Source organism: Aplysia californica, unplaced genomic scaffold (genome assembly GCF_000002075.1).
Source record: "Aplysia californica isolate F4 #8 unplaced genomic scaffold, AplCal3.0 scaffold00021, whole genome shotgun sequence".
Classification (NCBI taxonomy): Eukaryota; Metazoa; Mollusca; class Gastropoda; order Aplysiida; family Aplysiidae; genus Aplysia; species Aplysia californica.
The window spans coordinates 724,774-751,750 of record NW_004797291.1 but is presented as its reverse complement, the minus strand read 5'-3'; the positions used below and the strand labels follow the sequence as shown (position 1 = coordinate 751,750).

The following is a 26,977-nucleotide window of genomic DNA, read 5'->3' as shown; positions in this document are numbered from 1 at the left end:
TTTGCTAATTTTGGGTCGCTGATCACGAAAATCTTATTATTTCTTAAATTTGGCCAATATTTAAGAAATTTTTGGAATGCATTTTTAACTCCGCCTAGGCCAACATCAAAGAAGTCGCCTTATGCGCCGGATCAGTCCCGTCCTGGTGCGGTGTCTGTTTTTAAGCAAAAAACTCGATTGTGGGGTGGGACAGCCCTAGGCCTATCCCACGACAGGACTGTAATAGTGCGGTAGAGATTTAGATTCTTGCCTCGATTCTCGGAGTCTAGGCTAGGAACCAGGCTAAAAAAAGGAGACGGTAGGCGTCGACCCTCGGCGGACTCGAAGCTTAGAGTCTGGGAACAAGATCGATTCTTTGAGTCCTCATTTGGACTCGAAAGAATCGATCCCAGAGTCGATCTTGCCCTGGCCTAGTGATCTCGCATTATTTTTTTATTTTTTTCTGATTTCTCTGCACAGAACTTTTTGTATCTTAATTTTGTATGAAATTCTATATCGTGACTGTGTGCATGTCATGAGTGTATACAGTAATGATTGCTTTTATTTCTGTTACAGAGATGGGAGTTCAAACATCCACAGCCATTCCTCCGAACTCGCGAGTTTTTGTGGCAGGAAGGCCACACAGCATGGGCTGACAAGGCTTCAGCTGAAGAAGAGGTAGTATTTTGTCATGTAGCAGTGAAGCTTTTTTTTCCAGATCTCGCTGTGTCAGAGGATGAAATGTGCGCAATATTAATCCTTTTTCTCATTTCTATATAATATGACAAGTAATAGATACCACCAAACGTGCTCTGTCAGCCATCTGTTCAAGACAGTCACCTGTACAAACCACCACTTTCCACAATCCTTTTTGTGATTTTTGTATTTATAATGACACTGTCCTAGATGTTCATCTGTCTGAGAAAACTTCTTTTCTCTTTGACAATGGGTGACTGTCTGAGACTGTTGATTCTATTCTTTTTGAAAGATTTCTGTTATTGACTTATTGTGAGCAAAATAGATATAAAAGAGATTAACACTTTCAGAGGATGCAGATGTTTAGTGAGTTTGAATTATTATTTTTTTTGGTTATCATTTTTGTTATTAATCACGGCAATGTTCTATATTCAATCTGAATTATCGAACTTTGACAAAGGGATACCCTTTGCCACTTGAATATGTTTTTAAAAAAGTGCCGAAAGCCATTTAGAAAATAAGTACCGATAAGAATATAATGTTAACAAGTAAGCAAATGTCATCAATGTAAAGGCAAAAGGTACAAATTAATATAAGATAAAATAAATCTTTAGAATCCAGATCCTTCTTTACCCTTCTTGTCAGGTAGGCTTTGACCAGTTTGTAAGAAGTTGTAATGCCAGACCCTGCATGTCTGCAATCTTTGGCGGGAGTCATTTTTGTATTTCTGCTGGCAAGGAAAGTATTTTATGTATGAATCGGTATACAATTTTTCTTCAGGTGTATGCTATTCTGGAGGAGTATGCCAGAGTTTATGAGGAGCTTCTTGCTATACCCGTTGTACGTGGAAGGAAAACGGAGAAAGAAAAGTTTGCTGGAGGTGATTTCACCACAACAGTAGAGGCATACATTGCTGCCAGTGGAAGGGCGATTCAAGGTGCAACATCACATCATTTAGGTAAGGATTTTCCTTCTTTCCATTTTCTCGTAAGTATAAACTTGATATATTTTTTATTAAGTGCACTTTGATGATTGTTTTAATAGCTAATTAAAAGACTATTAGATATATGATTGAAGGCTTTACTGACTTTCAGGGCAGGGAAAGTTGATTTGTAAGTCTCTATTCTGGTTGTTAATGTTCTTGTTTTATTTTTTTGTTTAGAATAGGATTTGAAGAGGGTTGGTGTTTTCTTATATATATATATATATATATATATATATATAATAGTCTTATTACTGCGGTGGTGTTCCAATAAGTGTTTTGTGTCAACCATCTCAAAGTTGTCTACTTGTAAGTTACGGCAATACAAATTAACTTAAAGGTTTTAATGTTAAAGTTACCTGAAAGTAAATTAATTCCCTACTTTGCAATAAAAAGAACGTAAGTCAAATGGTTTCATTAAAAAATTTATCAACTGTGATGTAATCGCTTTTGCAGGCCAAAACTTCTCCAAGATGTTTGAGATTGTGTTTGAAGACCCAGAGACGCAGCAGAAGCAGTATGTTTACCAGAACAGTTGGGGTCTGACCACAAGGACCATCGGTGTGCTGGCCATGGTGCACGGAGACAACACTGGTTTGCTGCTGCCACCCCGTGTGGCCACTTTGCAGGTAAGCATACTTAACCCACTCAGCACCATAACGGCCGTAGCCGGCCGCTTCCGTTTCAAAAGCCTAGTACCAATACCTCTGTAGCCGGCCGCGCGCTAATAGCGTTTTTTCTAAGAAAGTGTACACGCTTGGTAACCATCGTATTTAACCCGCATTTCGATCAATCAGAAAATAGATAATCATTTTCTCCTTGAGAGCAGCAGGGATATAACTCTGGAAATTTTAGTTGGACTAAATTCAATGTAAACAAACTGCAGTTCACACGGGTCGCGCAAGCTAAGATCGAGCTTTCTTCGCAAGCCGCCAGCATCGCGTTCAGACTGATTTAGGCGAACTTTTGGATAATTTTAATGAAAATATCAGTGCTGGGGGAGAAAACCCACAGAAAGGTAGCAATTGAAGTGAAAGTGACATTGATGGCGATCTAATTGTGCCTTTGGGGGGTGATTCGGACAATGAGAATGAGGTCAATGAGCAGCATATGACTAGATCTAGATCTAGATCTAGATCTACAACTCGGCTGATTTTATCTTCAATTATGAAGTACAGTCAACACACACAATAAACAAGTAATTTTAAAATTAAAATGTATTCATTTGTGAAGAACTTGTTTCAAGATTTTTTTTGATCAATGGATTGGTTATTTTATAATGATTTTTTCAAAATACCCACTACATTACAAACATGGATTTATTCCCCTTTGCATGGTCCTGAGCCATCTTCCTACTGGAAATCCAATGGTACTGAGTGGGTTAAGTTGTTGTGTGTTGGAACTGGAGTTTTTGGGATGGGTAAATATTGCTGATAAAAGAATTTTTAAATGTCTTGTTCTGTGTTTTGGTATAATAATGATTTCAAGGTCTAGTGCATGGCATTTCTATGTGTTATGTTCAAAATTGGATCTGTTCCTTTTGAAATGCCTAAGTACTCTATATGTTAATAATGGAAGAGGTCCTGTTTTTAGATGGGAAAGGATTCCAGGACTTTTGGACCATTTTTAAACTCAGTATCACTTTACTCTAACAACTACCCCCACCCCCTTCCAGCTTTTTGACAGTGTATGAAAATATTACGGTCGTTACCTTTAAGGCGTAAGGTCAGTATTGTTTGCATTTTTCCCCCTCAGACCGTTATTGTCCCATGTGGTGTGACAGCTTCCATGTCAGAGGCAGATGCTAACCAGCTCTACGACAAGTGCTCAGAGGTGGCAAAGTCTCTCAAAGCAGCAGGGATTCGCTCAAAGGCAGATGTTCGAGACAACTACTCCCCGGGATGGAAATTCAATCATTGGGAATTGAAGGTATTAACGTTTGTTTGTGACACTGATGGATGGAATGAGAGGAAGAACTATATATTTATAGCAATTTGTGAAATGCAATACTCGAGTGAAACTCTGTATGAATTTTGGGAATACCAATGGGTATGAAGGGTTTGTTTTTTCCCCTCATTCGAATTACCATCATTGTAATACAACTCTTTATTTGAATTTTGCATAGGCTGACATAGGCCTACCGACTGAGCTCCCCTTGCACAAGTCGACATTTGAAGCATAAGGCTATATGGGTACCCACTATCACTTCAAAGCGCAGCGAATGTTTTTTATGCGCTGGGATAATTAGCAGCTAACTTAGCTCCCCTTGCACAATGAGACATTTGGGGCATAAGGCTATATGGGTACCCACCACCGCTTCGAATGCTTTTTTTTGTAGGCTGGAATAGACTATACTTATCTCTCCTTACACAGTCTCGGCACCCACCACCGCTTCGAATGCTTTTTTTTTGTAGGCTGGAATAGACTATACTTAAATCTCCTTACACAATCTCAGCGCGGCGTGCGTGGAAGGGCCAGGGGGCTGACAGTCGTGTTTTGATTTTTAACACTACTATGTAGTCTCAGTCTCACATTTCTTTCACTTATGTTTTTTTTTTGTCACTACTCTTTCTGCCTACCATTCTCATTTCATTGAAATATCTTCACCATTTCATCTGCACAGTTCTTTTCACCTTCATTAACCACAGGGTGTTCCAGTGAGGATTGAACTGGGACCACGTGATCTCAAGCAGAACCAAGTTGTGGCTGTGAGGAGAGACTCAGGGGAGAAGATCACCATCTCTCTGGACAACCTTGCAGATTCTCTAAAGAAGCTCATGGAAACCATGCAGGATTCTCTGTTCAGCAAGTTAGTGTTACTCTTCAGATTCTTTGTGTTGCTATAACAAATTAATTTTATGTATTTCATGAAGTAAAACAAAAACCAGTAACTACCCCTTCCTCCTACTTTTTTTTTTACCCAACTCGATAGCGAGGAGCCCTCCGTTACCTCTTTCATCATGCTTAAGTTTTCAGTTTACATTACATTCATCCTTGAACCTACAACATTTGTCTTTGACACCATAGGTTAAAACTTTTAAAAGACTAACCATGGCCAAATTATGAAGTTTAAAGCTACATTAATTTGTAAAAAATTGTTGGTTACTAAAACATACTGGTGGGTAGGCAGCCTTACACTTTACAAGCAAATTTGGTGCAGATGATTACTCATTTTTTAAATTCTCAAATGCAAGTCTACGCTGTGTTTGTGACTGACTCTCCATGCAGAAAAATGTATACATGATGATTAGTATGACATACTTGTAATGTCTTTGAGATTACCAGGAATAGCAAATTTTACCAACTTTTGTCCATGACAGACAAAAAGCCGAAAATTGGACATTTTCATAATGTACCATACATGGTATGTCTTAAGGCAACAATTGGGTTGAATTGATTAGTACGGTATGAGTAGCGTGAAAAACCGTCTAGTAATCAGCTACAACCTCCCTGGAACCTCACTCTGTGCAGCCAAGGCTGGGATTGAAAATAAGGTTTCCTTTTTTGTCTTTTTCCTAACATTCGTAGCTCTGCACGTTATTGATGACAAAAAATAGGTTATACATATTTTAGCAAGCCAACGCTTTCCATTTAAAATTCTTTTCAGTAGCACTCTGCTTAAGTGCACAAAAATTCTGTGGTCCTGTGGTGACTGATTAATAGGGTTTTGCTGCATTTGTTGTTTCATCCTTTACTTGACACGCTCATATGACCTTATGCAGTTGCGAGTGCCATATAACTCATAGCCTACTACTACTAAACTAACTTTCTCTTTCCTAACCATACAGATTATAGGGCTTTCAACTAAATATATGATTTTTATTGTCTCTCTCAGGGCAAAGAAGGAGCTTGATGAGCATTTGGCGGTGAGCCATGACTGGAATGACTTCTGTGATCAGCTGGATGCCAAGAAATTGATTCAAGCCCCATTCTGTGGAGAACCACCCTGTGAAGACAAGATCAAGAAAGACAGTGCCAGGTACGCATCTCATATTTGTGTCCTGGTTTGTTAGAGTGAAGATTTTTAACTCACTGAGCACCACACCCCGATTTGCCTCCAAGCCCCAGGGGACCACCCATTTCCCCCACTTTTTGAAAATTCATTTAAAAAATGAACTGAAATGCTATTTCTTTTAAATTTTCTGTGCTATTTAATAAGATATGGGTTCAACCTTGGAGGAACTATAATAGGAGAGGCCGCGAGTCGCGTAACGTGAAGCCGCTGCAGACGACGGTCGGCCATGTTTGTGAGATCAGCTCAGTTCTCTCAGTTGTAAACTTAGTGTCAACCGAATGGCAGTTTGCGTAGCGTTCGGGTCCGGTGGGCCTCTCATTCAAAGGTCCTGGGTTCGAATCCGAGTAGTGACGGAAAAATTTTGTTTTCTAAAATTCTACTTTCTCTTTCGTCTGCTTTCACCTCTACTTTCTGCCCCTACCTCCTCAGGGCTCCGGACTCTTTCTGCAGCCTTTCTACTGCTACTCCTTGGCTCCTTCTTACCTCTGTCTTTCAGCCACACCCCTGATCTTCTGGTAGGAAAGATCTACCCCTAGCCTTCTCGGACAAGGGCGAAAAAATCTCGGAGGTCGCGTATGCAAATTGCGCAAATTAAAGGTCCCTTGGTGGTCTAAAATCGATAAGAGTAGGCTTCGGTCGCCATCCAGGCAAAATTCAAAATTTCCTACCAAATGTTAAAAAAAATATCAGTCTCTAGCAATGGCACTGAACTTGATGACGAAGTGCCTTCTGATTTAGCCGTAAATGCATCTCACAGTAAAAACAGAATGAAAAAAGATTTAAGAAAATTCAGTTTGCCATGATGATAACTGCACGTATGTGCCTAGATCTACTCTAGCATACTTGTCAATTTGCTCTGCATGTTGCTTACATTGCTGGTTTTGTGTTGTTAAGGTTGACAAAGCGTTTGAAAATGTGAAACCTGCATCGGTGCCTTTGTTGACTCCAATGTGTCAAAAGTAAATTCCTTGCTGTTTTTTTAAGTCTCGTCGGAGGTTCGACAGTGCTTTCAGAGAATGTCATTGAAGTGTGTTTGGTGTGTGAATAACATTTTTGATGCCATGTGTCGTCTGTCTGTGCATGGGGTGTGACATTGTCAAGAGTGAAATGTCATAAATTAGTGCAATCTGTTTTGAAAATCTTCTTATTATAAGCCTATCATTTCAAATTCTCTATTAATTGTTCAATACCCTTAATAGTATTTTGTAAAATTTAGATAAAGTGTTTTGGTGTTTTAAAGGTGCCCCTCCCTCCTCGCTCGCTTTATTGGGGGAGGGGGGGGGGTTATTCTTGTTTTTGTGTATGTGTGGGGGGGGGGGGGGTAATTTCCACCATCATACTTCACTCTTATCTGCCTTGCCCTCTCCTTCCTCATTCTTCGCCCATCCCATCCCACCCTCACTACCATCTTTTGTGTAATCATTTTCAATTTTGTTAGAAATATATTCTGTTGTAAGTTTAAGTCAAGAAGACTACGTTTTTGTAAAAATAATGTCAGTGATGACATCATTTTGCACTGATGAAGTTCTATGACTGAAAAGTCTGCAAATTTTGTTATCCCGTTTATATTTTTGTTTTGATCCTTATTATCCCAATTTCTTCTCTAAAACAAGTTTTAAAAAATTATCTTACCGTCACAATGTGTATACATAGTACATGTATTACCAAATGTTCGACTGAGTGAGCTGGTAATTTGATGCAAGTAAGATTTCTTACTGTCCTTATTATATTGTTACTATCAAGAAGTCTTCGTTTTTGTAAAAATAATGAAGTTCGACTTCCAAAAACTCAGCAAATGTTATCATCCCGTTTATAATTTTGTTTTGATCCTTATTATCCCAATTTTGTCTCTAAAACATGTAAAACAGAATATCTTACCATCACAATGTGTATACATAGTACACGTATTTCTGTAAATATTCGACTAAATGAGCTGGTAATTTGATGCAAGTAAGATTTGTTAACATCCTTATTACATTACAACTGTACGTGAGTGCTTATAATGCTGTAATTAACATTGACAAAGACATTTTGAGAGACAATGGAGTCCGAGCAGCTTGTTTTGAAATGAGATTACGCTGCGTACGCTGCATTGTTTTGAACTTACAAAGATGGCGGCAGGCCCGATAAGCTCCGCCCTTTCGGCTTCAACTTGGTTGGAACTGTTGAGCGGGCGACGCAATGTTAGGGCCTCTCCCTATATAGTTACTCCAAGGGTTCAACAGATACAATTTTGACAAAGCAGAAATCTAAGAAACTTACAGAAAATGGTTGTGGCAGTGTGTGTTTGTGTGTAGGAGAATGAAGCATGAGTGTGTACCGTGAAGTAGCATAAAAATGTAAGTGATGATTAATTTTGAAAAAGAAAAGAAATATAAATCTAGATTCTCTAGATCTAGATCTTCCTCGGTGACAGGCTGAGAAATGTTTTCATTGTAAGTGCTGCTAGTGCTGAGACTAGATCTGTCAATATATGTCCCAGGTCTGGGTACATTATATCTTCTCCACTTTGAGGGCTGATTTGAACTAGAGTTTAGTACTGGGGCTAGATCTATCATCATTCCCAGCCGGACCAGTCAGATTCACGATCAAGAGACGATGTTGGTCTAGATCTAGGTCTAATGTCATTTTTTCAGTCATCTTCATCACTGCAAGCCGAATTCACATATATTGATTTATGAAGTTATCTATCTGATACTTCACTGTCACTTAAATCTCATGAAAATTATCGAGAGTTTCAGTAAACTTCAACACTACTCGCCGTGCCATGCTTCGCGTACGAGAAACAATCAACGAACGGCGCGGAAGTTCCTTACTTTCAGTTGTTCGGTCCGTTGGACAAATAACCTGTTTATTCGCACTAAAAGTGGTGACTATACACAAACCACAAAGAACTAGCTTGTCGATATCCTGTTTAAACCACTGGGGCTATTTGCAAGCATTTTTAAACTGCTGGGTTAACTTAAGAGTTATAGTTGAACCCACGTACGCTTTGGTTGCGGTCCGCAACGCGAATTTTACAGAACCGCGTATGCTGCGGGAGCGGTGCTCAGTGTGTTAATGTGTAAATTTGATGATTTTTATTTCTAATTTAGGTTTTGCTTTATTTGCATGCTTTAGGTAGTACATGTCATGAGAGAAAAAGAAAAAAATGGGGGGGGGGGGGGAATAGTTTCTTGTTTTTCTTATTATAGTATAGTTTTGTTTCTTAAAAAGTTTAATTTTTTATTTTTGTCACTTTTAGTATTGAACCTGCACAGTGATTTTAGTGATAATTTTCTGCGGACTGCAATAAACAGCTTGCAACAAGAGATTTTATCTAGTAATTTTCTTTAAACAGAACTTAATGTCTGTTACATTTACTTGTACAAATATTATATAAGAACTTTTATTGTTTTCCAGAGATGCTGTTGTGGAGGAAGGAGCCCCAGCCATGGGAGCTAAAGGTCTGTGTATACCTTTCAAGCAGCCACAAGAGCTGAAGGCTAGCACCAAATGCATCATGCCTGGATGTTGCAAAGCACCCAAGTACTACACCATGTTTGGCCGCAGTTATTAATTTCTTTGTTACTTGCTCACTGTTACTGTTACTAAGTTCAGCATCTCATTATGGTTGAAAGTAACCAAGTGTCTTGTTTTTAACTTTTGCCCTTTAGTTTTGATTTGGTTGTGGAACATGGTTTTTTTTCTTTTTCTTTTCTGGTATCTGTTTTGTCTTGTTCTTACCCCACCAATTTACACAACGGTTGATTTGAAGACTTCATAAAATAAGCAATGATTTTTTAAGTCATGACGATAAAGATAATTGGGTTTGAAACAATTCTCCATTCAAGAGAAAGTTTATTCTTTTCGGCTCCATCTTTTTTTTTATCTGGTCTTCACTCCCTTTTTCTATTGCAATAGTAAGCTTAAGTTAATTTTTAGTGCTGAGCATGTATTTTGTAACATGCTGCTTTCCTTTGTTAGTGTTAGTTGTGTAGGCCTACATGGTCCATTTGTTATAAACAACATTGCTGCTCTCTGCATGTTAAAACCACACAGTTCGTGTTGTCATGAATTGAGGATAGTGCAAGCGAAAATGCTTGGTATCCTTTTCACTTTGTTACAGAAAGCGTAATAAAATGAAACTGTCATTGCTTGTTTTATTTAAAACCTTTGTTTTCTAGGATACATAAATGAATACTCTTTATCAATAAAAATGAATTGCACAAACTCAAGATTGATATTGGAAATTTCAGCTTGCATCTCTAGCACAAGCAGTTTTCAATGAGGGCTAAACAATAAATGAATTGTCTGGTTTCTGTTTTTGGGATCTCTGATGTTTACCTACATTTTGCTGCAGAAGGTTGAATGCAGGTTAGATGCTTTATGTTTGTTTTATTTGTTCGTGTACTTAAAATATTTCACTTTGACTTCTTTAAATTATGAATAGATAGCTCTTGATCACTCTTTGTTTCAAATAAACCATGTCAAACATCTAAAGATATGATTTGTTATCTTTTTAGTAGAAAAAGACCCTACTTCCCACTCATTTCTGAATTTATTTTTCACTACCACTCAAAGTGAGCAGCTGACACTGCTCCTCAATTGTTCCAAGTTCACGGGGAGTGACCAAGGAAATGTTTTAATTTCTTTGCTGAAGTGAATTTTGACCACTGAACAGGGTTATCATGTTGGTCATGGCATTTTTGTTATAGCAGGGGCCCACTGTATCAGATATGAAGACGGGGCAAGTCGGAGGGACTTGTATAGAGTGAAGGGAGATTCATTGCGCGTTTAATTAGTACAGTGCGACTACAGTTTCTCTGGTGGGAAAAATAATACCTGAAGCTAGGCAAGATGAGAAGGCTTAAGTTTACTGACTGCTATTTTAAAAAAATAATTTTTGGGTGAGTTTTCACAGAATGTTTTATACACTTCAAAATAATGTGCCCAAGGGTGCAAACTGGGGACAGGAGTCCAGGTCCTAAATGAGGTAAACTACAAGAGAGTTAGTAAACCAAGCTCTATTGTTTAGTCAAACCTGGTTATACCACCACCTTTGGGACGACCATGAAGTTGGCAGAACAGCAGGGCTGGCAGTTCAACTGATTTCCTCTGTTTAGCCCCAACTGCCCAACGTCAAGAAACATGATTCTGCCGTGTGATCTATGTTTAAAAAGTGTCTTTTTGTTGGTGATATACATCATGTACATGCATATTCAGAGCCGAGAATCTTCTCTCTCCCCCTAACTCTGTCTTTCCTGTGGGAAAAAGATTATCAAGTAACCACCCAGTGGGTGCTGTGCACTGTGTGTAGTGTGTACCTCTGGCAGTCAGCTGGGCAAATTTATATTAGTTAAAAAGGACTGTACAAGTCGGGACAATTGGATGGCGGTGTGAAGGAGCAATGACTATTTATATAGGTGCTCCTTTTCATACAATGGCAAAACTTGGTGGTAAGCGGGGCTGGTGTTATAACGGGAGGGGGGGGGGGGGGTTACAATGAGGTTTGACTGTACACCAAAAAAAAATTTGAAATACCCTGAACCAATATATATAAATAACTTGAGTCACTGCTTTGAAAAGCAAGTCAATGCAGAACACATTTCTCCAGTGAAAAAATCCACAACTTTCAGTTTCAGCGTTAAAATATATGTGGATGCTACACTAAACAAGTAATGACATACCGTAGTAAAAACAAAACAAGGTTTTTTTTTAAAGCTTTATTATTTTTTTCTTTTGTTAAGGCATGAACAAAAAAAGTATGCAAAAACTGTACAATCAAATCCTCCCTAAACTGAGTTATCTATCCATTTTTCTTTCTGTTCTCAATTTCACTGTTACCTGGGGATGAAAAGAAGAAACAATGATTACATTCATTATTCATAGTCATTGCAGCTACAGCCTCATTGATTAAAATTCTTTGACATAATCTGCATACTGTCAATGCAAATGTAAGGTGGAAATCTGCCAACTGCATTAAATTTTAAAGAAAGAAAGATTACCAGCACAGAAAAAAATGTTTCAAGGATTGGTCAATGTCTTTCATTGGACTTTCATGTCTACCTCTACATATACGGTATAATAACACAAAAGACTCAAAATAACGCATCTGTCGAACTGTGCCTGCGGTCCCGTTTTTTCTTCTTCTTTATCTTTGTAAGATACCGGTATCCCTCGAACTACAGATCCCCCGAACTACCAAGGTCAGTCCTGACGAATTCGAGCTATCCATCTTAAGGCTCAATCCCAGTGGATCCAAGCGTTTCTCGTCTGTGGAACTACATTTTATCGGGAGAATTTATTCACTGTGAAAATTTAAAAAGCCCATGGAGTGCGTACGATTCGTTTCCGCAATGTTCCAATGTGTCATCCGTTTACGGGACCAACTAAGTGCAGTGCTTATATTTGATCCGTGATTTGACAAAACCTCCAGGCGGGAGGGATTTTAGGGACTCATTTTTTCCTCAAATCTCAATTTTGAGAAATTAGCGTGAAAATGACAAGTTTTATACCAAACACACACATATAACATTATCTACATTGTATATTTACGCTCGTGTTATAAAGATTTGTTCTTTATTGTCGGGATTTTCCCATCTTGTGTCTCATGCCCTCCTTAGTGTCTAGCCAGACAGGAAGTCAACCAGACAAGCCTGTACATTTTGTTTCATCATTTAAAACTTTGTCCATTAAACGGTGAAATTCACCATAGGTCTCACATCTTTTCTGCCTTCTTCCCCTCATCCAATAAAGGGGCATCAAAGCTATTGCGTCCATAACAATTACAATAACAAAAGAAGTAAGACTCTCAGACACTGTTCTGATCAACTAGATCTACATCTAGGCTAGCCTAGCATGCAAGAATGCCCCAACCCTGACCTACTAGCTACTGTCAACTAGATAACGTAAGCTAAAAATAATAATTTCAAAATTCCTACAGGGGAAAAAAATGGGAGAGAATGAAGCCACTCCGCGTGTGGTCTCATTCCAACTTGGAACCGTTCTGAAAGGGGAAATCTCGTCTAAGAAATGCACGGATCCATGGTGGGCACCCTTAAACTGTATATTCACACACAGACACAACCTTGCTAGGTCTGCTTACATAATATTTTCACGCACAAAAACACTTGTATATATCCTAGCTCCATTATCCAAAAAGAACTCGCAGCTCACAGAGCGGCACTAAGTCATAAGTGCATGACATCTTCATCCCAAGTAATCAAAAGACGGTTGCTCTGAATTTTGTTCACTTGCACAAAGTGATACAACTTAAAATGGACAATCTTGTCCATATTGGCAAATATTTTCGCAAGTGCTCGGCGCTCGCAACCGCAAAAGGTCATATGAGTGTGCGGACCACATTTTTTATCATTGTGCGTTTGGTAAGAAGTTTGAATTTTGACCAGGTGGCGGCCGAAGCTTACTCTTATTTATTGATTTTAGGACCACCAAAGGATCTTTAATATGTGCAACTTGCACACTGAAATTCCGAAATTTTTCACCCTTATCCGAGAAGGCTAGGTATAGATCCAACCTACCATAAGATCAGGAGTGTGGCTGAAAGTAGTGAAAGACAAAAGTAAGGAGCCATGGAGTAGCAGTTGAAAGGCTGCAGAAAGAGTCAGAAGTCTAGAGAAAGGGGAAGGGGGAGGAAAGTGAAGACGAAAGTAGATGGCAGAACATGGTTAGAAAGCAGGAAAGGACGTGAAAGGGGAAAATTTTTAGAGAAGAACATTTTCCATCGCTGTCAGATTTCGAACTAGGGGCCTATTGAATGAGAGGCAAACACATAACCTCTAGACCATGACAGCCCCTAGAGCGGCAAATATAACCCAGGGTTAATTAGCATGAAATCAAATACAGACGTAACAATTTAATAAACTATCACTACAGTACCCAATATCATCTCTCCCTCATATTCAGAACATTGTTATGTTGTGTTAAAATACATGAATGGAGCAACGTAACACAATATTATAAAATTTAGCTCATGTCACTTTTCACACTTATGATTATGAGCATGGACTGTGAAAGAAGAGAGGGGATGATTAATTTTTTACCAATCAAGCTGTTAAAACAAAGGCCAACTTTGCAAAAGATGACAAGATTGTACAAAGAAATAAAGCAAATTTAAAAAATTACTATTGATCTATTGTATATATATATATACATACAAATATATACCATCACTATTTCACCAAATTTCTTAAAATCATTTTAGAACAATGATTCATCATTCTCCACTTTCCCCTTCTGGTGAACATGTTTTCATAACCATTCGCCAGGGCTGGAAGGCTCATTTCAATTTACCTTACCAATTTCATTGTTCAAGCAAACACGAGAAAGAGAATAACCTAGAAAATACACAAAGAGCAACATCCTGTCAAAGTAGAATGTATTACTTCATCAGACTAAATCTACCTCTTGCCCATCAATAGTGTGAAAATCTTGTAAAATGTTCTCTTCAAATCCTTTCTGCCCTGCCATCTGGACAAAGGCTACTCTCTTGTTGAAACCAGTCTTGTAGTCCTGTTGAAAAAGATTAAAGGTAAAATAAAATATTCTTTTTTGACAGAAAATCATCTGTGCCAGTTTAGTTGATGGTTTACAGCACAGCTCCATGAGTAGTCTACTGTAAGTCTCGCCCGATTGACCATGGTCAACCACAATGTAGGTATTCTGTTATTTAAAGTCCTGCTTGATTGGCAATGGCAATTACTGCACTGTGGTCATTTAGATTAAAGGACGCTGCATTTACAATTGCAGCATGTACGTGGCAGGCTGGCTTCATTTTGCAGAGTTGTTCAGATCAAAGAATTTTGTGGTGGTAAAAATTATGATTGACAAGTCGCATCAGCAACTCACCGCCCCCCCCCCCCCCCCCCCCCCCCCGACAAACTACAATCACCAAAACATCTTCATTTTTAATACGGCTAATGACAGCCCAATGCCTTATAAACAAAAATACAGATGTAAAATGTAAACTGATCCTTGTCACAAATTCTAAGCCTGTACAAACTGGTAGACTGTCAAGTAAAACAGCCGTCAGACCGGTCCAGTTAAAGGCTGTCAAGTAGACCAGAAACATCGCGGCAGACTGTCAGCTAAACCGGCCCCAAAACATCTTACATTAAATTTCAGTACTTTTACTATTACAGTTGAACCTGTGTGAAACGGCCACCCATTGCCAAGGAGAAAAGTGGCCGTATAACACAGGTGGCTGTCTTAGGCAGGACTGGTCAAAATGAAGAAAGCAAACCATGCCCTTCTGATGTCCAAACAAGGGCTGGCCTCAGACTCAGGACTGCCGCAGGCCGAATTCAAAAGGGTTTTTGTTTTCTTTAGACAAAAGAGGGTGGAGGGGTATAAGAAGGGTTTTTTGTTGTTGTTTTGTTGGTTTGGTTTTTGGTTAGCTATTTTTTTGCTGCTGATTTAGCACAAGGGTAAAATAAACGCATGTAAGACTATGAAGACAGATTGCCATGGTAAAAAAACAACTGGTTTGCCACCACTCGGAGAACACGTGAGGCTTCTGTAGCAAGTTCACTTGGTCCACTGTTACTTTGTTACAGCGTTATGAACCCTTTCGTTGCCAAGGGGTATGCGTTCCTACTGTTAGCACTGATTTTCAGCTGAGCTCCTTACTAAGGACAGCAGCCTAATGTCTCGGTGTTAATGGACGTGCAGTCTAGACCCAGCGCACTCGTGACATATTTTGGACATCTGGTCTTTGATTGTGTCACTTTTCTTATTCCTCATTTCCTCCCATCTTACTCATTACTTCGAAAAACCTACAAATCTAAGTAAAAAAGTTAATTTATTTGCCTTTTTAAAGTAATTTCGATGTGTATGTTTCACGAGAGCATGCATCTGCCCGCAAACCTAAATCTGTGCTTATCGATCGCTTGCAAGCCTAGCAAATTTGGTACCGATATGCATGTCTTTTATTCCCGAATACGATTCTACGCACGACTTGTGGCTGAAACTCTGTACAGAAGAATTAAAGCCAGGTGATTAGCGCGCCCTGCAAGTAACGTCATACAGGCAAATTTTGCCAACTTCCGTGACGCACTAAAAATTACGCCTTTTCATGACGTACCAGGTTGAAGGATGTCTTCGTAGGCATTGGAAAAAAAATGAACATTTTACATATGAATAGAATTCTCACCATGGGCAGATAAATATCAGCCACAGAACCAAATTTCTGGAAGTAGGTTTTCAGGTCATCTGCAGAAATAAAGAAAAATGGAAAACAGTTTATATATAAATTGAAAGTCATGGACTACAAAGTGGCCTAAATATTGAAACTGTCGACTGCTATTTCGAGGATAAATTACCTGTAAGAAGTACAAGCACAGAAAAAACACAAAAAAGCAAAAAGAATCATTCATTTTTTATTTTCAAGCTTTCTTGTGATAAAAGCTGAAGGTTAGCCTATTACTTCATCACACATGCTGTACAATGTCAGCATTTAAATAAATGTCTCTCTAACCAAGAGGAACTTCGAAGAGAGTGACAGAGACAAACAAAGAGAAAGTGAATGAGAGAGAGAGACAGAGGGGCAGAACGTGAGTGAAAGAGTTGCGGAATGTGAATGAAAGAGAGGGAGAGAGAGAGAGAGAGAGAGAAAGAAAAAGAGACTTTAACAGATGAAGAGATGGAGGGTGGGGGAGGCATGTGGAGTACACATGTCGCCCAGCACTGTTAAGACTTACACTAAAGAGCTTTACTATATGACTTTTCAAGACTTCTGATCTCTCTGCTGTTCGGCTGTCCTGAATCCCCTCCCCCCAGTTTGTACACATGCGAAATATTACAATGAATGTAGCTTAATAAGTGAAGTAATAATAGCAATAACATATAAAATATATAGACCAGGTAATATAGTTCGTATAAACAAATATCTCAGATCTTAGTTTTTACGATCTCATGAAAATTGAAATTTTTGTTAAACTAAAAGAACAAAAGTGCTAGAATCTATCTGAACATGAGACAGAGGTACAGTGGAATCCTGTTTCAGTTCGTGCCGACTTTAAACATGCCGGCATAAAACACTTTTCAGACTCAAGCACGCTGAACGGCTCTTACCGAATTTTTGCTGAATATACATAAATTACACGCCTTTTTAACGGTAGCTTTGGCTTTGGGCACGCTTCATTTACAATACAGTCAATACTTTCATGATCACCCATCGGAGTTCGAACACAGTCTATACCGCAGCAGTGAATGTGTTAAGAGAAACACGAAAAACGCAAGAGATGGACACACACACATACACGCACGCGCAGAGAGGAAGGCAGAGAGATGTACACAGCCGCGTGCGTGAAAATAGGATCTAGCCTAGGGCAAAGCTATACACAGACGAAAAAAATACAAAGAGAGTCTGGGAGACGAGAAAGGGAGGCTGGCTGTGATTTCATCTTTGCCCCTCGATCGCTATCCGATAATCCTGATTATGTATCAAGCGCGAGGTGGGATGAAGGTGGTGGAATGAATGTGGCACAGCGGGCAGTGGTATGCACATTCAGTGTGTAGGCCTAGTATGACAGTATGACTGTATCATGACTGGCCGTCTAAATTAAGTTTTCCTTTCCCATTCGACCACAAAACGAAACAAACAAACAAAAGCTACCATGGCAGGTAAAAATGACAGCGCACACTTTTGCGAGACCACTAGGTCAACTTACAAACAAAGGAAAATTTTCTACATAAAAATCTCTGGATTATGAAAATACAATGTTTACTCTTCTTTGCACTCAAGCACCCCTCTATACTTTCTCCCTCTGACCGTGCTTAAAACCGGCATGGACTGTATAACAAGAGGGAGGGGACTGATGTGAAATGTCCGTTATAGCAGGATTCTCGTGATAAGGGATCCAGTAATAAATTCAAGGGAAATAGAGTAAGGCTAATCTATGAGTTTGAGGTTCTATTTATTTCTTTTTGTTATCTCCTCTGATGATGATTTTCTCTAGGTCAGACAGGTCTTGATCAAAAATCGAATCAGGTTTCTTTCTCTAGCACTAGCAATGTTGACAGCTCGGCATTGGCGATCAGAAAGAAAGGGCTGCTAACTCGTCCCCTGTGTTGTTCCCCACCCCAGCACACCCTGTGGTGCGTTCCGTCTGCTTGCCCACGCCACTCATTCGCTCCATCCATCACAGCATTGTGACCTCTCCATCCCCGCATTGGAGAAGTGAGAGGTACAGTAGTGGTAGGCCTAGATCTAGATATAATCTAGACTAGGCTAGAGGCTGGCCTATCACGCAATGCGTTCAGCTTGTCTTCGCATGCCACACCCTCCCCACTCATTAGCTCTGGCCTTCATCGTTGGCACATGTGGGCTCTCCCATTCTTTGTTTCGCCACAGTTGTTGTAAGGTCCTTGGCTTCGCTAGATCACTAACAAGTATCTCAACTGGCGAGGTTTTATATTATAACTGGCCTAAAGAGATGCGCTGTGCACAGTAGCAGCAACATTCCGCTAAAATGACGTGTGTTTGTCTGATTGCGCAATAACAGTATTTTGTACCAAAAAAAGAAGGAAAAAAACGGGGTTTTAGAATAGTAGTGTTTTTGTAACAGACCTCGTTATTTCAGGGCTTGTTATAAGTGGACTCTACTGTATCATGAATGAGTTGAAAAACTTTTAAAATTAAAATTCTAGATTCTAGATATCTAATCTAGATCTAGATTTCTAGATCTGTTCAACTGTCCCGACACACATGAATTAAGGGCGCTTTTTCGGTAGTTCCCACCCCGCAATTGTTATTCGCTGGTTTTGGCCCCAAGAGTAGGGGGGTTTCAGGCTTGCCCCCCTGACCTAATAAAAATATGGTGGGGGGGGGGGTCATGCCCCCCTGAATTTTATCACAATTTAATGTTGGCTCCTTTAATGTTTTGCAGTTGTTAGGTTGGATATCTTAGCTCGCCACGCATCAAACGTATAGATCTAGATGTAGGTCAGGCTCAAATAAGGGGGTGGGAACTACTGAAAAAGCACCGAATTAAGTACTTTCCATCATTGTCACTGATGATTGGGCCTGTACTCTGTACTGTGAAAATCTTGAAGTGGTATCAATGCAATGATAAAATTATGTCTTCACACTTACTCCGCATACAGCTCCATCCAATATTTAGCACTGCAAGGGTGACCCTTGATTGGGACATCGTGTTCGGAGTTCGGAGGACTCACGACAGAATCTATGATTCTCAATTTCAAATGAAAAGATCAAGCAATGGGGTAAATTGCCAAACAATATTTTTGCAAATAGCGTTATCACTCAGATTAGAGAGAAGGGAAAAACACCGCCAGTAACCGTGTCATTGGCACTGGACTATGCAAATGCACCTAGAATAGAATCTAGACCTTGGCTATGCAATGCAAGTCGAAAGTAGCCTATCTATACCAGAGAGTTTACAGAATACTAAAACCCTCTCTGATCTATACCAAGCCTAAACTAAACCAGTTCAGTTAGCCAGCAGTCAACAACAAGGCACTAGGCACAAGGGCAGCAGCAAGCAAGAGTTGCGTTTCTTGAGAAAGATAAAAATGTAGCCTATGATCAGTTCTTACAGCTCAAATTTACAAGATTGCTTTTATATTCCTCTGTAAACTCCTCTAAAATTATATTTAAGAGTAATTTTTAGCGTAACAGTAAATACATTTGAATACAAGAAAATAAATAAAATCATATTCTTCCCATTTTAACATTGAAAATATATCGTATGGAAAAAAGAGGAAGTATTGTTTTAAATCTGAAAGATCAGGGCAAGTTTTGAAGTAACAACATGGCAGCTTACAGCTGGATATTTCGGAATCAAGCCGTGTAAATCACTGTTTATATTGACGTCAGCAGAAAGAGCGACTTGTGACTAGGAGGATGAATAGGGCTTCAACTGTTTCCAGTGCCCAAATCTGATGACAATTTTAAGGTAAGAATGATACTTTTCACTTCCAGATAAAACAAGAAAAACTAGATCTATTCTAGATCTAGATCTAATCTAGATCTAGATTCTAGATTCTAGATCTAGATATCTAGATTCTAGAATCTAGAGTCTAGATCTAATCTAGGGACCGGGGTTGCATTGATTTTGATTCATTTTTCCAAGTCCAAGGCCAAGGCTAGAATCTTGATCTAGATATCTAGATCTAGATCTAGATTCTAGAAAATCTAGAGATCTAGATCTAGATCTACATCTACATCTACATCTACATCTAGACTCTAACTAGATCTAGATTCTAGATCTAGATTTCTTAAGTCAAGTTACTGTAGGTGTGTAAAAAAAGAAAGTGGCTATTCTCACCCGCCCGGAAGTTCTCGCAAGATCTACTCCTCCCATCTTCTCTCTCTCTCTGTCTCTTTCTGAATACTGTCTATCGGTGTGGACGATCAAATTGACCAAAACAAAGTTAAAAAATGATGTTAAAACACAAAAGTAAATTAATTTGGTTGTCTACAAAGATGATACGGCTATTTAACTTTTCGAATCGAGCCGAACTACGCGGGTCGCCATTTTGTTTTGTTCTCTCTCTCACTCTCTCTCTCCCCTGCCCACAGACAAAATTGTACGCTTTTAGTAGGCTACAAGTACAGTTGTAATGGAACGTTTGTTCACAGCACAGAATTCTACAATTTTTCTGTTATCACAGTGTAGAATTCTGTGGTTTAGGGTGAACGCAAAATTTGTTGACACGCGCACCGGGTGAGAATAGCCACAAGACCCGCCTGCACTATTCTCACCCCGGGTGAGAATAGAGGTGGCCGTAAAAAAAAAGGACCCACTTAAAGACAAGAGTAATAAATCAATAGAATCTACACTAATTTCAACAAAACAGGGAAGGAGTTCCACAGACAGAGGGCCGGCCGACCAACAACACACAAAAGAAGGGATATTTTGAGCCGGTGTTGGATTCACTCGGTACAGTATTTTGGAAGGGTCAAAAGAAATCTAAGAACCCTAACCCTAGCTCTTGTATAGTTTGCTCAGTGGACCTTGTTGCGGTAAGTGCCGGCCCTCTGCGGAACTCCTCCCAAACTTTGAACAAACGAAGTGGCTATGCGTACGGCTCCCGTCGTACGCATAGCCTTGTGGCTATACGTACGGCCCTCTCGTACGCATAGCATCGGGCTATGTGTACGACCCTCCACTTCGCATAATAAGCTACCCTTTGTTGTTAGCGCACATAAACTATCAAACCGGACACTACGTTCTCTGACCGTCTTGGCGCAGGCCCTTTATAAAGGGCATGAGCCGGGCTACCCGAGAAGCACACAGGCCCTATATATAGGGATGACGTACTTCGATTGGGAAGCACGCAGCTGTAAAGGGCATAGATCTAGACACTGACCTTTTTTCAATGGAAAATTTTAGCATTCCTTATGAAAAATGACGTAGTAAATTACAGGTCAAAGTTGTTAATAGTGACCAATGACTTTGCAAGTTATCTTGACCTCGTAGAGCGTCTCTTGGCCAAAGATCGATAACAAAATAATTCACTTAGCCAAAAAGGTGTCCGCGGAAGCCCACACAATGGTTCAGATGATGCTGCAGTCTTTATTTTGAAGCTCTCTTTCGTTTCACCAGAAGAGGAATAGGAATAGCACAGTTTGTTAGTTTCACTTTTATTATATATTTTCACACAAGTAGGGTAACTCTGATCGCAAAGTCCGCACTTTTTTGAGGAGGACGTCACAGAACATGGAGGAAACTTTTTTAATTGGCTCATTTATAGAGGAGTGAACTATCTTGTTATACACGATCTTTGTTTTGCAATCTCTTTTGCTTGGAAGCACAAATTGGACTTTTTATCAGCATGAACTCGGAACGCTATTTTCTGCAAAAATAGTGACTATTTGAAATGAGTAATAAGGTGGATGATTTCTAAGAAGTTGCAAAATTTTGCACTTCTCTCAATTTTGTTTGAAATTGTTAAAGTTTTATATTTTTCAAACATGTTGGTATTTTACATAAAAGCCATATATAACATCCTCATGGTTGAATTTTATTTCTTCAATAGTTTTGTTGAAATCTCACAGATAATGACAAAGTTATTGCTCTTTAAAGGTCCTCGTTGTTTTTAGACACCTGGTTGTAGTACTGTAGGTTAACGTTAAGGCCGATACTGCTAATATTATATAAGGCAAGGATAAATGGCGATTAGAAATTTAGGCATCCTGCTTTCTATACACACAAGGCTATATTATTGTATATATCTAGGCCTAATTGGCTATAATAATACTATGCTATATAGCATGCAGTTTAAGTACTTCTTATTTTTTACCTATAATTAATCCTTAAAATTAGTTCAACTCCAGCTTTATTGGGAGGCTTACCAGCAGAGATTTTTTTACATATGTATGGTACCTCCTTAATTTTTTTGCCCTTATCCGAGAAGGCTAGGTGTTAGATCTCAACTACCCTAAGATTAGGGGTGTGGCTAAAAGACAGTAGTAAGAAGGAGCCAAGTAGTAGCTGTAGAAAGGCAGCAGAAAGAGTCGGGAGCCCATAGGAGTGGCGGGGGGGGGGGGGGGGGGCAGAAAGTGGAAACGAAAGCAGACGACAGAACCTGGTTAGAGAGCAGGAAATGGGGTGAAGGAGAACATTTTTTAGAGAAAAAATTTTTCCATTGTGTCAGGTTTGGAACCCATGACCTATTGAATGAGAGGGAAACACCGTACCTTTAGACCACGAGAGCCCCCAAATTGTGAGTGTGAAATGACAATATATATAATATAGTAACAGAACTACACAAAACAGTGATTGTCTGAAAATGTGGCATTCGAATCATTCTCAAATTCTCCAAATCTGAATAAAATGTTAGAAAGTGGAAATATGCCCCTTGGTCTAAATTAACATATTTGTATGTTGTTGTCTTTAGTTATGTAGTATAGTGTACTGTTCATTAAAATTAATATTTTTGAGTACTTTTTATGCACTTTTGAAGATGCATGCATCTACTAACATGTCATATAGGACAGTGACTTCGTGAGGCTTGATTTAAGAACCTCTAGGCCAGACTGAGTATGATGTTGGAGAGAGGGGTTGGATGTAAGTGATACCAGCTAACCAAAGTTGGATACCAGAGTGATGAAGTGCCTGGTTATGGTTTGTAACTGGGTGCACTAATTAGATCTATGCCTCTGAATGTTGGGTCGTGAAGGCTCATCTGACTGCCACTTAATCTGGAGGTTGCTTTTATGTTTGCCCATACATTCTGATTATTTGATTTACAGTCCAGGTTGGGTTTGGGAAGGGCTCAGTGACAGATGAGAATAGAAAGTGCAAGTTAAACAGTATGAATACCTGAGGAGGTAGGTACCTATGCTCTGTTTTTTACTAGAAATGTGAGGAATTAACATAAGAAATTGAAGGCTTTGTGTTGTCTTTTGATGGCAAATGGTAAGAACATTATGTTGGAAAATGGACCACAGATTTATATTTGTGTTCTTTTATGAACATTTTTCCTTCCCAGGATTCACTTGTTCACTGTACCTACCGATTGATTAGGCTGCAATCAAAGTCAGTGTCCACAGTAGCGTAGTCATTTGAATTAATTTCAACATACGTTTACTTGGAATTAGATATGAGTTTAACTTTTTTTTTTGGTATTAGGAAAACTCAGATTGATAATCTGTAGGTAGACAAATGACAAGACTCTCTTTTCAGCTTCACCTGTTAAAGTCAGTGATGTAAAGAAGTCTAACCATTAAATTAATTGAGCTGAAAGGCCAAATCTGTCTGTCAATTAGTATTTCATGTTACTGAATATCATTAGAGCAGCTTGTATCTCAAACTCTCAGATATTTGTAGAGGTAAGAAAGAAGCGGTCAAGGGAGCCGAAAAACTTGCTGTCTTCCTATTTTTTATTGGGCAGATTACACCCCCCCCCCACCTCTTTTACACACATACCTCGAGTGCCCCCTCCACGCGCGTAACTCCCATTGCCCCCCCCCCCCTTCCCCTCCTTTTCCACATTTTTTTCAAGAAGAATTTCCCACCTGCTTGCAAGGGAGGACACTGGAATAACGAGCGATTTTTCTCTTTTTTGTTCACCAAACAAGATATTTTCTAACATTGGAATAGCGAGCAGCTCCTGAGTATATGGTATTAGTCAATGCCAGCTCAACCGGGCACGTCGCTGGCTAAAGGGGCTCTGGTGAATCAGTGACTGGCCTAGCACGACAATTGTGGATACATTTTCATCATCATCATCAATGCCATCCACCCCTGGCAGGTTATAGGCCACATACGAGCTCCTTCCATTTAACTCTGTCCTGGGCCATCCTTCCAAGCTGGTTCCTAGCGAGCTTCGTCTCTCTCATGTCCCTTTCCACACATCTCCTCCATGTTTCCCATGGTCTACCCCTGCCTCGTGCTCCCACTGTAGCAACTGTCTTGTGATGTTTTGCTACGAAAGAAACAAAGGACAAATTTATATTAACAAAACAAAAAATAAAAAAAACCCAACACCGTCACCTATCAGCTCACACCTAGGCTATCTGAATAACTCAGATAGCCTAGGCTGACACTTATTCTACTTCACCCAAACGTTCCCAAGGACACAAAGAGACAACTAATCACTTCAATATATTAATGTAATACCAACATTAGGCTACCAGTGCGAGACCTGGGCATTAAGTTACACCCATGAAAGCAAACTCAGTTCATGCAAGATAAAATGTCTTCGCAAAACCCTAAACGGTACAAGAAGACAAAAAAGATATAAGAACAGTTATTGTCGCGGAGTCATGCCCCATTACATGAAAAAAACTCGAGAATTAAATGGTTTGGCCACCTGTTACAAATGTCACGTAGAAGCACAGAATCCTGCCAACATTTCATGGGGGGGGGGGGGGGGGGGAGAATAAAATGGCGTGGCCTGCTTATAGTCTTCATCAAAAGTTAAGGACCACACGCAAAAGTGCACACAAAATAAAAACCAGCTAATCAAATCATTACTTCTTTATTGACATACACATTTAATTCACCAATCCATAAATGCAAAAAAGAAATTTCATCACAATCGAAACCGAAATGCGTAATTCCCAGCGCTCACAAGGGACCCACCCTGAAAATCGAAAATCGGAAAAGAAAGAATCTCAAAAAGTCTCAGCAATATCAAAGAAAACGACCAGTTTAGGTTCGTAAATGTCAACGGAATTGTCAGAAGCGTGTGTGTCCACCATTCACGGCAAGGCAGTCAAGGCACCGTTGGCGCATAGTTGACCAGGCGTGCCAGAAAGGCCTGGGGAATGTTGTTCCATTCTTGTTGCAGCCATCCAAGCAGCTGCTGTCAGTTGGCGGGCAAAAGGTGGTTCTCCCGAACTCTCCGACCAAGTTCAGCCTACAACTGTTCAATAGGATTGAAGTCTGGGTAATCCCCGCCTGCTGCTCGAATACGTTGACGGCCCTGGACCTCTGCGGCGTTGCGTTGTCGTCCTGAAGGACAGCAGCAGACCCAATCTGCTGCAGCGCCGGGACGACCAGAGGTCGAAGGATCTCCTGCAGATACCCCTGCCCTGTCAGGATACCGTCGACATGGTAAAGGGGGTTCTGTGATGCCTGCTGACACCCCCCCCCCCCCAACCATAATGGAGCCGCCCCCAAACGGGACCATTTCTTGAACTGCGCTGGCAGCAAGCTGCTCCCGTGGACGCCTCCTGATGCGGGTTTTGCCATCACTGGGTGTCAGACAGAACCGAGATTCGTCAGTGAACAAGATCTCTGTCAACTGGGCATGTGTCCACCTCTGGTGCGCAGTGCACCAGATTTGACGGTTGGCTCGCTGGTTCTGGGTCAGCTTAGGTTTTCTGACTGGACGACGCGCACGAAAGATGGCGTCACGAAGGCCATCACGTATTGTGCGCGGACTGACTGTGGTGTTGGTGGCAGCTCGCAGACGTCGCCCGATTACGCTGACAGAGCTAGTCCGCTGTTGTATAGCTTGGCGTTGAATGTAGCGGTCCTCTCTTGCTGTCGTTTTCTTGGGACGACCCGTGCGGCGCCGCTCCTGGACTCTTCCTGTCACCGCGAACCGCTACCTCAGCCGTATGATGGTGGAGTGTGATACCTGAAGTCTGCGTGACACTCTGCGTACGCCAACTCCATCCTGCAGCCAGGCAATTGCCCGGGTCCTGTCGAAGTTGTTCAACTTTTGTCGTGGTGGCATGTGGCTTGGCGCGGTAATACTGTAAAGCAGAGCTGGAACAGCGACTTATGTAGGCAGACGAGTGAACACCATTTCTAGCCAGAGGTGCATTCTTCCATGTGTATCTCGTTTTTGCCATGCAGAAAGCCCCAGGTATCGCTCACTGACGTTTGAAAATCGGTCCAGTTTTGCCGAAATTGGAGATTTTCACACACGCCAAGCATGCCGCATGACGCGCACGTGCCACCTACACAGTGGTTACCGTATTCACCTTTGACCGCTTCGCCTTGCTACCGAATTTTACAAGATAAATATGATTACTTAAAAGAAAAAAATTGAAAATACTACGTATTATCCTAACAGGTCCTTAACTTTTTTGTGAAGACTGTAGTCACTACTATATAACGAATGTCGCCTGGCCAACCAGCCTCAAGAGCCTATGTCAGTGTGTTGTCGCGCAGTATTATTGTCCTAGCATTCCTAGCCTCCCAGAAACTCCACAAGGAATTCTTTTTTTTTTTTTTTTGCACGTGTACGGGACCTCCGAGATGTTTTCCCCTTTTCCGAGAAGAGTAGGTGTTAGATCTTTCCTTTCCTAAGATCAGGGGTGTGGCTGAAAGATGGCAGTGAGAAGGAGCCAAAGAGTAGCAATAGAAAGGCAGCTGAAAGAGTCAGGAGCCAGGGGGAGGGGGCAGAACGTGGAAACGGAAGCAGACGACAGAACATGACTAAAGAGCAGGAAAGAAGGTGAAAGGAGACAATTTTTTTAGAGGAAGAAATTTTCCGTCGTTGTCAGGTTTCGAACCCAGGACTTGTTGAAAGAGAGGCGAACGTCGTAACCTCTAGACCACGAGAGCGCCTTACAAAGGGCTTTAGTGAATTACATAATAAGTAACTCAAGAGCGCCCAGGCTGAAATACGACACTGACCAAGTAAATTAAATGCGAAAGCTCTGTTTGTGCTCGGTTGCCGGCGACCTTCCTCCTCTTTTTTGTTCATATTCTACTTATTACTGTGGGGGTCTCTCGTGGCCTAGAGGTTAAGGTGTTGGCCTCTCATTCAAAGGTCCCGGGTTCGAATCCGGGTAGCGACCGAAAAATTTTCTTCTCTAAAATTGTCTCCTTTCACCTCCTTTTCTGCTCTCTAGCAATGTTCTGTTGTCTGCTTTC

At 40.4% G+C, this 26,977-nt stretch overlaps 3 protein-coding genes across 4 annotated transcripts in view; 2 read left to right on the top strand and 1 right to left on the bottom strand.

Moving 5' to 3' along the window:
- LOC101852074 (bifunctional glutamate/proline--tRNA ligase) overlaps positions 1 to 10,154 on the top strand; it is a gene marked incomplete in the record, with an annotated part of 55,644 nt that extends 45,490 nt beyond the window's left edge. The window contains 7 exon segments of the mRNA XM_013087469.2: positions 556 to 657; positions 1,456 to 1,633; positions 2,114 to 2,286; positions 3,413 to 3,586; positions 4,306 to 4,466; positions 5,493 to 5,636; positions 9,075 to 10,154. Coding sequence (XP_012942923.1) covers positions 556 to 657; positions 1,456 to 1,633; positions 2,114 to 2,286; positions 3,413 to 3,586; positions 4,306 to 4,466; positions 5,493 to 5,636; positions 9,075 to 9,231 — 1,089 coding nt within the window.
- A 1,208-nt stretch (positions 10,155 to 11,362) lies between these two features.
- On the bottom strand, positions 11,363 to 19,176 carry LOC101861708 (SRA stem-loop-interacting RNA-binding protein, mitochondrial). Its single transcript, XM_005090728.3, has 4 exons — positions 18,769 to 19,176; positions 15,826 to 15,884; positions 14,079 to 14,186; positions 11,363 to 11,498 (listed from the first exon to the last, which is right to left on the bottom strand). The coding sequence occupies exons 1-4, from the start codon at positions 18,824 to 18,826 to the stop codon at positions 11,457 to 11,459; spliced, it is 267 nt and encodes an 88-aa protein (XP_005090785.1). The 5' UTR covers positions 18,827 to 19,176; the 3' UTR covers positions 11,363 to 11,456.
- A 254-nt stretch (positions 19,177 to 19,430) lies between these two features.
- Positions 19,431 to 26,977, top strand: part of LOC101851846 (ectonucleoside triphosphate diphosphohydrolase 5) — a 23,373-nt gene continuing 15,826 nt past the window's right edge. For both annotated transcript variants that reach the window (XM_013087459.2, XM_013087440.2), the window contains exon 1: positions 19,431 to 19,591. The gene's annotated coding sequence lies outside the window, so the exon portion shown is untranslated. The remainder of the gene's footprint in view (positions 19,592 to 26,977) is intronic.

Coding starts and splice junctions, on each gene's coding strand:
- LOC101861708 (XM_005090728.3), bottom strand. CDS start 18,826: ATGTCCCAATCAAGGGTCACCCTTGCAGTGCTAAATATTGGATGGAGC. Junction 14,187..15,825: donor CTGATATTTATCTGCCCATG/GTGAGAATTCTA, acceptor CTTTTTCAACAG/GACTACAAGACTGGTTTCAA. Junction 11,499..14,078: donor ACACTATTGATGGGCAAGAG/GTAGATTTAGTC, acceptor TTTCATCCCCAG/GTAACAGTGAAATTGAGAAC.